At 37.3% G+C, this 12,928-nt stretch overlaps 1 protein-coding gene across 8 annotated transcripts in view; it reads right to left on the bottom strand.

The window, feature by feature from the left end:
* LOC145998916 (uncharacterized) overlaps window positions 1-12,928 on the bottom strand; it is a 281,190-nt gene that overhangs the window by 21,095 nt on the left and 247,167 nt on the right. For 3 of the 8 annotated variants that reach the window (XM_083135741.1, XM_083135685.1, XM_083135749.1), the window contains exons 1-2: window positions 9,501-9,632; window positions 5,138-5,788 (exon numbers count right to left, since the gene is read on the bottom strand). In XM_083135741.1, the coding sequence (XP_082991867.1) occupies window positions 5,138-5,751 (614 nt within the window). In that variant the 5' untranslated portion in view covers window positions 5,752-5,788; window positions 9,501-9,632. Of the gene's footprint in view, window positions 1-5,137; window positions 5,789-8,776; window positions 8,880-9,443; window positions 9,633-12,928 lie in introns of those variants that run through there. The other 5 variants (XM_083135704.1, XM_083135695.1, XM_083135715.1 and 2 more) reach the window with 5 other exon arrangements.

Below are 12,928 nucleotides of genomic sequence, written 5' to 3'. Positions count from 1 at the left end.
ACATTGTAACCATGACAATTTACAAAATTACATGCTATGAATACATAGGGTTGACAGACGTCCCATATTTACAGGATTGTCCCCATTTTTAAAGAAATGTCCAGTTATCTCGGAAAATGTTCTCGGGATGCCCATTTGTCCCGTATTTAGCTAAAGAAATAATAAATGAATGAGAATAAGTCACGTTCTGAATTTTATAGTAATGCATTGGGAAAAAAAACGTCCTCTTAAAGGATGCCAAGAGTTCACTCAAATATTAATATATTTTGTCAAAATGCTAAAAATTAGGGATTAACAATGCTTTAAACAGCAATTGATTTTGTAATGTTTAAAAATGCTATAAAAAAAATTTGGTAACAGTTCGTTATATCGGAGACACTTTTCTTCAAATTTACAGGAGAAACTACTTACGGAAATCAGTTTGTGTAGCATTGTCGAAGTTCTTTGAGGTATTTTCTTTCATCTTTCAATCTATTTCAGCCGGAAATCAATTCCCGTTGCTTCAATTTAAGGGCCGTTCCATGGATTGTGCAACCAAAGTAAAATTTTTATTTTTTTTTATTTTTAATGGGTAACCATCATTATTTTATGTAAAGAACATGCTCTTTCCAGTGGTGCTATATATATTCATGAGAAAAAATTCCTAGGTCTAAAATTTAGTGCTTTGAGTTTAGTATGCCAAAAAAAGTTTGTAATCACATATTCAGCATTCATCTTAAAAATCAATTACAATCAACAATGATTATTTTGAATGTTTCTAATATAGCAAGCCAATCTTAATATATAACTTCTTATTACATAACACTTTAAAAATCATAATGCGTCCAATTCCTGCCCGCTAATCAACTTCCATTAAATACTTAAAATTGTGATGTCACATACATGATAGAACCTTCTTCCTTTTGTGGCAAGGACTTCTGTAATCCAGCAAAAACTTTCTGATCACTTATGTAAAGTTAATTTAGCCACATCATCTGGAAAACAAATTGGCATATTTTTCATACCAATAGTTTTAGAGTTGTAGGCTATCATGTCTGTGACAGAACCAATCACGTATGTGACATCATGTATGTGACATAGCATATAAGGGAGGAAATGACATTGAGGTTCACAGTAAAATAAAAAAAAATAAGCCTTTTTAAAAAAAAATATTCAATAAAAAATGCATTCACTTGTGAATAATAAGTAATTCACTACACCTGTCAACACTGCTTCACTATTTGGCAATCCTGTAAAGTCAAATATGGTTGCCGCCTGAAAGTTATTGTATACACAGCACCAGGATTGAAAGATGAAATGACGATCTGGGTGAAAGGGGAAAGGAAACGTGTGCGAAAACATTATTTAACTTTACATGTAAAAGAAGCTCATTTTTTATTTAAGGAAGAATATCCAGACCATCCAATTGGGTACTTCAAATTCAGCAGCCTACACCCAAAGAATGTGCTTTTACCTAAGGACACACCTGCTAACTAGTGCAAGTGCTTCATTCATGATAATTTTCAAATTATGTTGCATGGTCTAAGTATGCAATACAGTCATAAGTTTTGGGAACAGGTATTGTGTACAGAGGCTACATGTAAAGACTTGCAATCAGATTGCTGGCAAAACAACTGTGAAAATTGCCAAAATGGAAATAGTCTTACAATGAAAACTGTCACCAATTTTACATCTGAGTCTCATGTTAAGTGGAACCAATGGGATAGACATCCTGAAACAAAGAGGCTAGAAATCAGACTTCATGAAGGATGTGCAGCAGAATTACTTTATGACATTAAAACTGCTCTACCACAGATTCAAGAACATGTTCATATTAAACGAATCCAGGCAAAAGCATTCGAAAATGACAAAAAAAAATTGTTTAGTGCTACAACTTGATTTTGCTATGAATTATGCGTGTGAGTGGCAAGGAGAGGTGCAGTCAGCGTTATGGTGTCGCAACTCTGTCACTTTGGTTACAGGAGCGTTGTTTAATGTAGGTAGGTCTACCAAGTGTTTTCTTATCGTTTCAGACACAAGTGACAAAACTAAAAACAGTATTGCTGTGTTTTTAACCAACCTCCTAAGTGTAATTAAACCTGAATGTAAATCAGAATTAATCATTTGGAGTGATGGGCCATCAAGTGAATTTACGAACAGGTATATGGCGTACCTCCTACATGAACTAAATTTAAAGTTTAAAGAAACATTTCACAACATCAGTTGGAAATACACTGCCACATCTCATGGCAAAAGGGTCGTAGATGGTATCGGTGGTTCAGCAAAGGCAAGAGTGCGTGCAGAAGTAATGGCCAGACGAGAAACCGTTCAAACTACTACAGACTTTGTAAGAGAAGCTGCTAAAGTTATGCCTAACATCAGTGTCATACCAATAATGCAACTGCAAATCAGTGATGACTCTGAACCTACAGACTGGTCAAAAGCTTTAGAAGTCAAAGAAATGCAAAGTGTACATGTAATTACTTCTTCCACTTCTGAACTGAATTTTTATAGTCATTCTGATTGTAAGAAACCTTGTTTCACATTGAAGTAATCTCAGACAGGGGATGATCTGTCAGTTGTGGTGGGGACATTCATTTTGGTAAAAGTTGCAGGAAAAAAAGATGGCAGAATTTTGTTTGTCAAATTTCAGACAGTGTCAGTGAAAATGAAGATTTATCTGTTTTGTATCTTATGAAAGTTTCGCCAATGAGTTTTTCCTATGTAGAGAATGCTAAGCAGTATCAAGTACCTAGAGAAGATATAGTTCAGGTACTACCCATGCCTACAATTTCAGAAAGACTTGTTGTCTTTAGTGAACCAGTTAATGCACATGGGTAGACTCGGACGTAGTCTGATGTTTTGTTCTGAAAGTAGCTGTAGGCCTTCTTATTCTATAAACTGTGTATTCTATATTATAAACCTAATTTTGTAAAACAGTAAATGTTCCAGTTTTTACTAGGCCTAGTTGTATTTCTATGCAGATCAACAATATATATACCAATAAAGGCAAAGATATGCTTAAAAATAATGAAGTTTTTGTACTCCGTCACATACATGATTGTGAAGTCACATACATGATAGCTGTTTAAATTTTTTCGCAAATATAACTGGAACTGTTTGACAGTAAGAAAAATATTTTCTTATAACTTCAATTTCAATGCAAACTACATAAAAAAAATCAACCTTGAAATCATTGTACATTCACAGAAATTAATTATAAAAGTTTCACAATGAATATGCACTTCCAAAAATTGTCACATACATGATAGTCACAAATTTAATTCCCATCCTATTGACTGCTGTGCAATGAATCTGAAAAAAATAGTACATAAGTGTCAAAGTTTCCTTATTAAAATAAAAACAAAGTTAATGAAAATATTGAGCTTTATTACATCTAAAAAAATTTTTTCGGAAAAAAATAGTGTACACACGTCACATACATGATCGTGGAACGGCCCTTAAGCGAAAACGTAACCACGCCGTTTTTCAACTATGTTTGCCTAACCTAACCTTCTGTGAATGGTCCGTGGGGCTATCCGGGAATGGTTTTTGGGCTATTTGTGGATGGTTATACGATCCCAAATGGTTTTTGGGGCTATCTGTGAATGGTTTGTGGGGCTCGCACCATGGCGTGTGTTCTGTTACACTTCAAGAAGTGGCTTATTTTAGTGTAAAAAATGTTTCTAATCGTGTGAAAACCTTAATGGCACCTTCAAATATGTTCCGCATTACACAATCGGTAAGTACGAACCATACGAAACACAAAATATCCAATTTTAAAGTGTCTCCGATATAACGAACTGATACCATAAATTTAACTATATCCATGGCTAGACTCTACTTTACGTCCTTATTGCCTTTTGGTGGTAACCGATGGGAGTTAACAACACTGCAGGCTCATCTTTGTGTCAGCATTGTGAATGCGTGTGCTTTGCTCATTTGTGTTCTGCGTGGTGATTGCTTCTTTGCGTTCGCGGTGCATTGTGCGTGTGTATGGTGCATGAAAAAGAACAGGTTCCAAAAACTTGTAGATAGTGTAAAATACGTTTATTCCCACTAATAATTTAGTGCATCGTTCAAAACCGTGCTTTGGGTAAGTACCTTTTTCTTTTTACACTTTCTGTTCACGATAGCCCCACTAACCATTCACGAGTAGCCCCACGAACCATTCATGATAGCCCCACAAACCATTCACGTTAGCCCAAAAAACCATGCACGGGTAGCCCCACAAACCATTCACGGGGACAAGGTATGCCTATGAGGTTAGGTTAGGTTCCATTAGCACTCATTTCACCCCTAAACATATGCTTCATCATCGAAAAATTTCCTCAGTACGTTCAATTACGCATATCCAGACAACATCGGTTTTTATCAATTTCCACCTCCAGGTATTTTTTCCTCGCTTTGGGATTTACATTGTTAAATTCCTTATACAATAAGCTTTCCAACGATATATGACATGTATTCCTTAAAAAAAGAACGTAAAGTAGAGTCTTACCATATCCATGCCTATATAATCTGTATGTCCCATTTTTTATTTTTATTTTAGAAATCTGGCAACCCTATAAATACATATTATTTCTCTCCTTCATGTCATGCACAGCAAGGTTGGCAATTAATAAATATGACTACATGGGCAGGCCATGTGGCACGAATGGGAGAGGAAAGAGGAGTTTACAGGATTCTTGTTGGGAAACCTGATGGTAAGAGACCTGTAGGAAGGCCAAGACGAAGATGGAGGGACAACGTTGAGATGGACCTAAGGGAAATCGGTAGGGATGGAAAAGAGTATATAGAACTTGCTCAAGATAGGGAAAGATGGAAGGCCTGTGTTGCTGCAACTATGAACCTTCGGGTTTAAAAAGGCTAGAGAGTTAGTTAGTTACATAGTGAATTGTGTGACTCAAATGAAGGGGAACATTTTTGTATGCAGTGATTGCAAGATAAGTAAAAAATGACTGCCCACAATAGTCCCCTTCCCTTAAAATTTTGTGTGTCCACACTTCTTCTTGTATCTTTCTACAATGACATAAACACTGATCTACTGACTTTGTAAGCTTGCAGATACCATGGGTCAATAGAAAACAGGTGACAGTATCACAAAGGTTGAAAAGGACACCACCGATACATAGATTAAAGAAGCAAACTAACTTACTTATAACTGATTGACTGTTGAACTTCCTTTTCTTCTTTTGTTGTTATTCCAAATTCCTCTAGTTGAAAGCCAAGTAACTTTAAACTTCTGGAAAAATTTGATAGGAACTGTTCCCTATTACATACTGAACGAGAACTATTTGCAAGTTGTTCACACCTTATTCCAAGAGCACTGTTTGGTCGTTTTTTAAAATTTATTGCAGACTTGTATTCTCCGACATCAGTTTTACTGGAGCTGTGAGTTGAAAGCCATACTGGTACACTCTCATAATTTCTCCAAACTGCAGCACTACAGGGCCTTTGTTTCTTAACAGTTCTTCCTGCATCAAGATTTCTTTCTGAACATTCATTTCGGGTACAGTTATTTGAAATTCTGTCATAGTCTGCAGTGCGTTCATCCACTAAAACAACACTTTTCTTCTCTTCAATTAGACTTTCAGGACCATCATTGTCTGCAGCACAATGATCTCCATTGTCCTGTGCATTATCACCTGCTGCATCAATAGGAGTAACACACTTTTGCACATGTAATTCAACACCATTTCCATCACTAAGAATATCATTTTCTTGATCTGAACCCATTGTGCTTACATCAGATGAAGAATATTTTGTCATTGTTTACCATTGTGCCAGCACAACTCACAAGGTAATGCTGAAAATAGAATGAATTAACATTAAATTTGGAAAGAGTTACCAAATTTAAACTGACGGGTATGCAGCCTCCATTACATTCTCATGGTTATCTATTTATGAGACAAGCATATGCAGTTTGACCCACGGCATGAAGGGAAGTAGTCAAGGTCACAGTGTAGCTGGAGTATGAGTTGGTGTTTTAAGTCCACTTTATGCACAGTAAGGCTAATCAGGACTGGGCCTACAGTTTAAAGTGGAATCCGAACCACTATGTGCCTCCACCGGGTATCGAACCCGAGATCCCTTGAATACAAGGCGACGACGCTACCACTGCGCCATCGGGGAGGCCTTGGAGTATGGGAATGCAGCACTGAGAATACTGAAAGTAAGTTTGAAGTATGAAAAAACTCATTTGTCCATTTTGAAGAAGCAGAAAGTATTACTTTGTGAGGAATTAGGTTGTGCAAGTTACCAAGTTGCTGCTCTCCAAGGCATTCCTTTGTGTATTTATGTGCAAGATATTGAAGGAAGGTGAATAAATGCTAAGGCTCTCAAACCTAAGAATCCTAACGTACTTGAAATGTATAAGTAGCAACACAATAAGCATGTAGCCCATAATTAGAATGTTAAGATCATTAAACCTGGTGCACCTAGCCTACAAGTAACACACAGAAGCAGTAAGAAATCAGAAAAAAAACTGTTCAGTATGTGCTTAAAGGCGTATTATATTAAAATTATGGTAACAGTTTAGTATATCGGAAACACATTTCTTCACTTTTATAGAAGAAACTACTTAGGGAAATGAGTTTGTCTAAGGTTTACAACGTTTGTCGAGGTATTTTCTTTCATCGTGGAATATATTTGACTGGGAAAATCATGCATTTTTCAAGAGAAATATCTCACCGATGCACAATTGCCATTGTTTTCATTTGCCTCCCGTACCTAAACTGGATGCAGCGTACGTTTCATGACGTAACCCCCTGTCAGTGTTTCCAACCCCTTTTTTCCACTATGCTTGTTTAACCTAACCGGAAATGGTTTGTGGGACTATCCGTGAATGGTTTGTGGGGCTATCCGTCAGCTACCATGCATAATAGTTTGTGGGGCTATCCATGAATGGTTTGTGGGGCTAACCGTGAATGGTTCGTCGGGCTATCCATGACTGGTTCGTGGGGCTATCAATCAGCTACCCGTGCATAATGTACAATTTCCACTAGTGACGAACATGCTAGTAGGTATTTTTCGGTGAAGAAGGTTAACAACGTGAGTCAAGATGTGGCCGCCATATTGTATGTTACGGAAGCGAGGAAAGGAATCAAAGAAATCACTCTGTATGTCAAAAATTGTGTTTGTTTTCGTGTAAAAAGTATAATGACACCTTGAACTATGTTCCGCAATACACAATTGGTAAGTACAAACCATGCGAAACACAAAATATCCAATTTTAATGTGTTTCCGATATACTAAACTGTTACGAAAATTATATAATTGAAACATGGGTCATAGTTGGTATAAAGGACCAAAATTAAATTTATTTGCTTGCCTACACTAATAAAAACCAACTATTCAAAACATAACATGCAATAAGAAATTAATAGACCGTATATATCTAAAAATAATGTGTTTAATGTAAAAAAATAATAATAAGATAAATATTTGGTACCAGTTTGGTATGGGGAAAACCTTTCACTCGTTCATTTCATCTTGTTTGACATTGATACTTACCTATTATGCATTGCGAAACATTCTTTAAGGTGGGATTTTGCTTTTTTCACTGAAATAATTTTAATTTTTCACATTATGAGTATTTATTGTTCTTCCTTTTATCGCTTCCGTAAGACACAATATGGCGGGCATAGCTTGACGTGTCGTGGATCATGTGGGTATGCAGTGTTTCCCACCTTCGTAACTGAAAAATACCTGAATAGCCCCACAAACCACTGACGGATAGCCCCAAAAATTATTCACGGATAGCCCCCAAAACCATTCACAGATAGCCCCAAAACCATTGATGCATAGCCCCAAAAACCATTTACAGATAGCCCCACGAACCATTTCCGGCATGGTTAGGTTAGGTTTGGTTAGGCAAGCATAGTTAAAATTTTGTTTGTAAAACAATGTGATACAGCTTTTTTTTTAAAAAAAAATCACCTTCACTTCTTGCAAAACAACGGCGTGGTTGGAAACACTGACAGGGGGTTACGTCATCAAACGTACGGAACATCCGGTCCACGTAGAGGAAGAACGGCAATTGTGCGTCAGAGTTATATTTCTCTTCGAAAATACATGAATTCCTGGTCCAATAGATTCAACGATGAAAGAAAATACCTCCACGAACTTTGAAAACGTCACAGAAACTCATTTCTGTAAGCAGTTTCTCCTGTAAAATTGCAGAAATGCGGTAACATTATCGTATGAGGGAAACGGATTCCTTCAAATTTACAGGAGACAGTACTTACGGAAATAATTTTCTTTAGCGTTGTGGAAGTTCCTGAATGTAGATTTGATCCATTTTAATGTGAATGCATGTTGTTTTCTGCGAAAATATCTGTCCGACACGTGTTAAGATGATGCAACCCCGTAGCCAGTGTTTCAGCCTCGCCGTGTTTTCACTAGAACGACGTGTCGAGTATTTTTTTTTTTTAACTATGCTTGCCTAACCTAACTTAACCTGACCTAACCTTACAGAAAAGGGTTTTTGGGGCTAACGTGAATGGTTTTTGGGGCTAACGTGGATGGTTTTTGGGGCTAGCATCAATGGTTTGTGGGGATAACGTCAATGGTTTGCGACGTATTAGCATAATTTCAAATCCGGGCACGAAAGTAGATATTTTCCAGTGAACGTGAAATCAACACTGCATAAATCGACAAGACACTCTCAGAACGCCCCCTAAACCAGTACGCTATCACGGCCATAATGTGTTACAGATTCGAAACAACAAGTAACAGTAAGTACTCGTAAATAGAAGAAATAGACATTATCTTAGTTAGAAATGCATTATTTCACCTTAAGAAATGTTCCGCATTCGAAAATAACACATGTAAAGAAGTCCGAAATATATGATTCGTAGGTGTTTCCCTCGTACGATATTCTTTAATTGGCATGACTTAACATGGCCGGACCCCTCTCCGATTTTCTTCATATTTGAAATACTTACTAATTGAGGCCTGCTAATGACGAATCTGAAGTTTAAATTTGTCGGAAACGTTTAGAAATTGCAAAATAATTGCGAACCATTGACGCTAGCCCCACGAACCATTGACGAATGGTTAGGTTAGGCAAACGTTAAGTTAAAATTTAGTGTCGTGGTAGTATCAGGATCTAGAAATTGCAAAATTGCGAACCAGTGATGCTAGCCCCACGAACCGTTGGCGCTAGCCCCACGAACCATTGACGTGTGGTTAGGTTAGACAAACAGTTACAATTTGGTGTCGTGGTAGTATCAGGAATATATATAGGCCTATTTCCTTGTGAAACAAAAAATTTCGTGAATATCGACGGTTTCCATTCCGAAAACTAACGCCTTATTTTAGCTTGTTTTGCAATTTATAGACGTTTCCGACAACTTTTAACTTCAGATTCGTGATTAGGAGGCCTCAATTAGTGAGTATGCTAAATATGAAGAATATCGGAGAGGGGTCCGGTCATCTTAAGTCGTTCCGTGTCAACGCACCCACAAAAGTTTAATGCATCTAATACGAACAGTGATGCGAGAACTAGACCACCTTACTGAACTTATCTGCAGAACTGATCCTTTCCTTCTTCCTAAGAAAATAAATCATCAACATAGAAGCAAACATGTGTGTTAAATCACTTGCGTTTTAATTTTAGAAACACGCATTACTTTCATCCGATTCTCACACACACAACTCAATGTTGCTATGGCAACAAGACTACACAAAGCACCTGACTTACAAACCTCCTGCTAGATGGCACGAGAGTTCACAATTTGTCAGACCTTGAATACACGGATGTCGGAACTAGGTATCCTCCACTCATCACCAGGGACGGCGCTACAGGGGGCTAGGGAGGACTGAAGACCCCCAAAACCGGTCTCAGCTTCCCCCTGTAGCCCCCTAGATTTTTGTAGTACCGTGTACGCATTTCGACCGAAAACTTAAAATGTAGAAGTTTACATTAAAAAAGTTTTATCTACTGATTGTATTTGGCGCTGCAGTCGAAGTGCAATTCCAAAGACTTTCACTTCCAGTCCACGACTTGAATACCGCACTCCAAGACCATACTCGGAGGATGCTCGCTTCAAGTACGGTCTTGTACCTTTCGGGCACGGCCTATAAAACTTCCATTGGAGCAAGTACAATGTCCATCTACATTTTCTGGTTCGGTTTCATCGCAAGGCAACTTTATTACGATGTGTTCTAAAATCAAAGAAGATATGTCTGGACAGGCCCGTAGCCAGGAATTCTTAGTAGGGGGGCAAAGTCAATCCCAGAGGGGGCAATTTTTTAATATATTGTGTCGCATTGGCAGATGTAACAAAATCTATAAGTAACAGGAAAGGGATGATATCTTGAAACTCCGACGAACAAATTAAGTTCGAGCAACGTCAAATAACAGTATTTCGATAATGACCTTTCCGGGCTGCCAAAGAATACAAAGATAAAATCTAGTCGGGACTGTAGCTACTTGATATTTACAGGTCGATAATGTTAATAGACGATTAATATGAATCAACTGCTTTGAGCCTCTCTGCAGAGCTGATTAAAGGAGCCCTTTATAAATCGTGCTTCATAATGTTTCCCTCTAGTTTCCAGTATGCAAGAATTTTACGCACAAAGGAATCTAATGAGAAACCAACTACACATTTTGTCGTTTTTTAACCATAATAATAAATGTGAAACACTATCACATTTTCATCATGTTTGATAATTATTTGACCAACATCTTTCACCACCCGACCTCTATGGTGGGATGGTTACACAACACACTACGAAGCCAAGGGTCCAAGGGCATGAGTGTTCTTTGTGAGCAGAGGCGCAACCACTGGCGTACGCTACAGCCCTCTCCGAAATTTTGAAAAATCGACATTTTCAAGTAAAAGCACCATAAACTCTGGAAAAACCAGAGTGGTAAATTCAGCCCTACAAAATTATCCCCAGTTGACATTTTTGAGAGTGGAAAGTTATAAATATACGATATATCTTACTGTGTATGCAGCCCACTAGAAACCAGTCAGGGATGCCAAATTGTGAAAAAACATTGTGTTCTTATAAGTTTCAAAAATCTCAAATTCTGCCTTCCATTTATTATGATATTAATATGCAACATACTCGCTATTTTAAAAATATTATTTATTGATTTTAATACGAAAATATATATATAACACGAGAAATTATTAGGTGCTCTATATTCCCACGGATCCCTATAAGTTTGCGCCACTGAAAGCATCCACCTATACAATTACAGCCCCTCCAGAAAAAAAGATCCTGCGTTCGCCAGTGGGCGGAACCACGAATTTTTGTCTGGAGGGGGGCCAGTACCAGGACAAACGTGCAAATAATAATAATTGTAATATAGTGGTGGTAGTAATAATAGTAGCATCAAAGACGTTATTAAAAATCACGCAAGAAGGGGTTAGAAGTCTGTGCTAAAACATTTGTTATGGAACAAATGATTTGAAAATATTTTTCCAACACATTCAATTTCACATTAGCTATTAGCTAATACTGGAAAACAAGCACACAACTGTATTTTTGAAAGACACAAAATGCATGATGAACATAATTCTATTTGTACATATGACATGTATTACTTTCATGTACAACATATATTTTATTTATGCAACATGGAACAACGTAAAATAAGAAAATACACAAGTATGCAACATGTTAACGCTAAATTGTGTATGCATTCAAAGTTTTTTTAATATATATATATATTAATGAGAATACATTAAATACATTACATAATCAATTCATCCGCCTCATAAAAAATCAACAGTAAAAATAATACAAATTTTGTCTTCTTTTCCTTAAAAGAATTATTCGTGCATTTGAGAGAAATTTAGAATGCATTACAGAAAACAATCATATTGGGATCGATGCGAGCAAGAACATTTTTAGATCCAAATTTTTCAAACTGAAAACTTAATAGGGTGTAAAAAATTTCACAGGGCGCCATGGAATTTTCTTTAACACATTTTTAATTTCATTTAGACCGTTCTGCCCCATAGCTATGGCTCTCAACTTGGACTATAATAACAGCAGACATTGCGAGCGAAGCGAGCAAGAAAATTTTACGAAAATTTGAAATCAATGGGGGCAATTTCCTGTGTCCCCCCCCCCCTGCAAGTTCCCTTGGCCGTCTGGAAGAAAAAGCTAATTCCATCTTGAGTATCCATTTGTCCTACTATTCTTAGATTCTGCTAGTTTTGTTTTTTACTTAAGTGTTTGCCCCCCCTAGAATGGACTTCCGTTCAAGGTTGAGGGGACAATGCTCCCTGCTCCCCTGTAGTTGCGGCACTGTTTGTGAGTTCCTCTTCATCAATTTCACGTCATTCCTCATGTTCGCGATTAGCTAGAAGTGGCAGAAAAGCAAAGCTAAGTAACAAAAATTAAATATCCATTCCCCCTCTCTACTGCATGAATCACTATTACCAAATGGTAGACTTGGTAAACAAAAAATTAAGTACTTCAAACTTCATAGCAAAACATCCAAGAAAAACATCCAAACACATTAGGCACCTTTAATACAAGACTTCTCAAAATGTCATAACTGTTCTACATACTGAAAATTACGAAATAATTTCCCAAAGTCTGAATCCTAGTACGACATTATTTGGAATCCCACCCACCTCATGAAAACACAAAATCAATAAGTGTCTTTGTTATGTTGCTAGAGTAATACAGGATATAATTGTAAATATTAGTGAGAATATCAGGTGTTCTGTATATTACACAGGGGGGCAAAGCAACTGCCCCCCCTCTAGCTACGGGCCTGTGTCTGGATAACAGTGGCCACTGAGTAATTGGCCAATCATGCAGGCACGTAGCCAAAGGGAGGGCTCGGGTGCTGGAGCCCCCTCTCAAAATCCTATAAATAGTGTATAGTGGTAATTAATTTGACTTCCTTAGCAGGCTTGAACATCCTTTACAATAAGTTGAAATATACTGAGAAATTCATCTTCAGGGCTTCTAC

This window comes from Lepisma saccharinum, chromosome 1 (assembly GCF_977018435.1).
Source record: "Lepisma saccharinum chromosome 1, izLepSacc3.1, whole genome shotgun sequence".
Lineage (NCBI taxonomy): Eukaryota > Metazoa > Arthropoda > Insecta > Zygentoma > Lepismatidae > Lepisma > Lepisma saccharinum.
The sequence above is the reverse complement of the archived record's forward strand: the minus strand, read 5'-3'. Positions and strand labels throughout refer to the sequence as shown.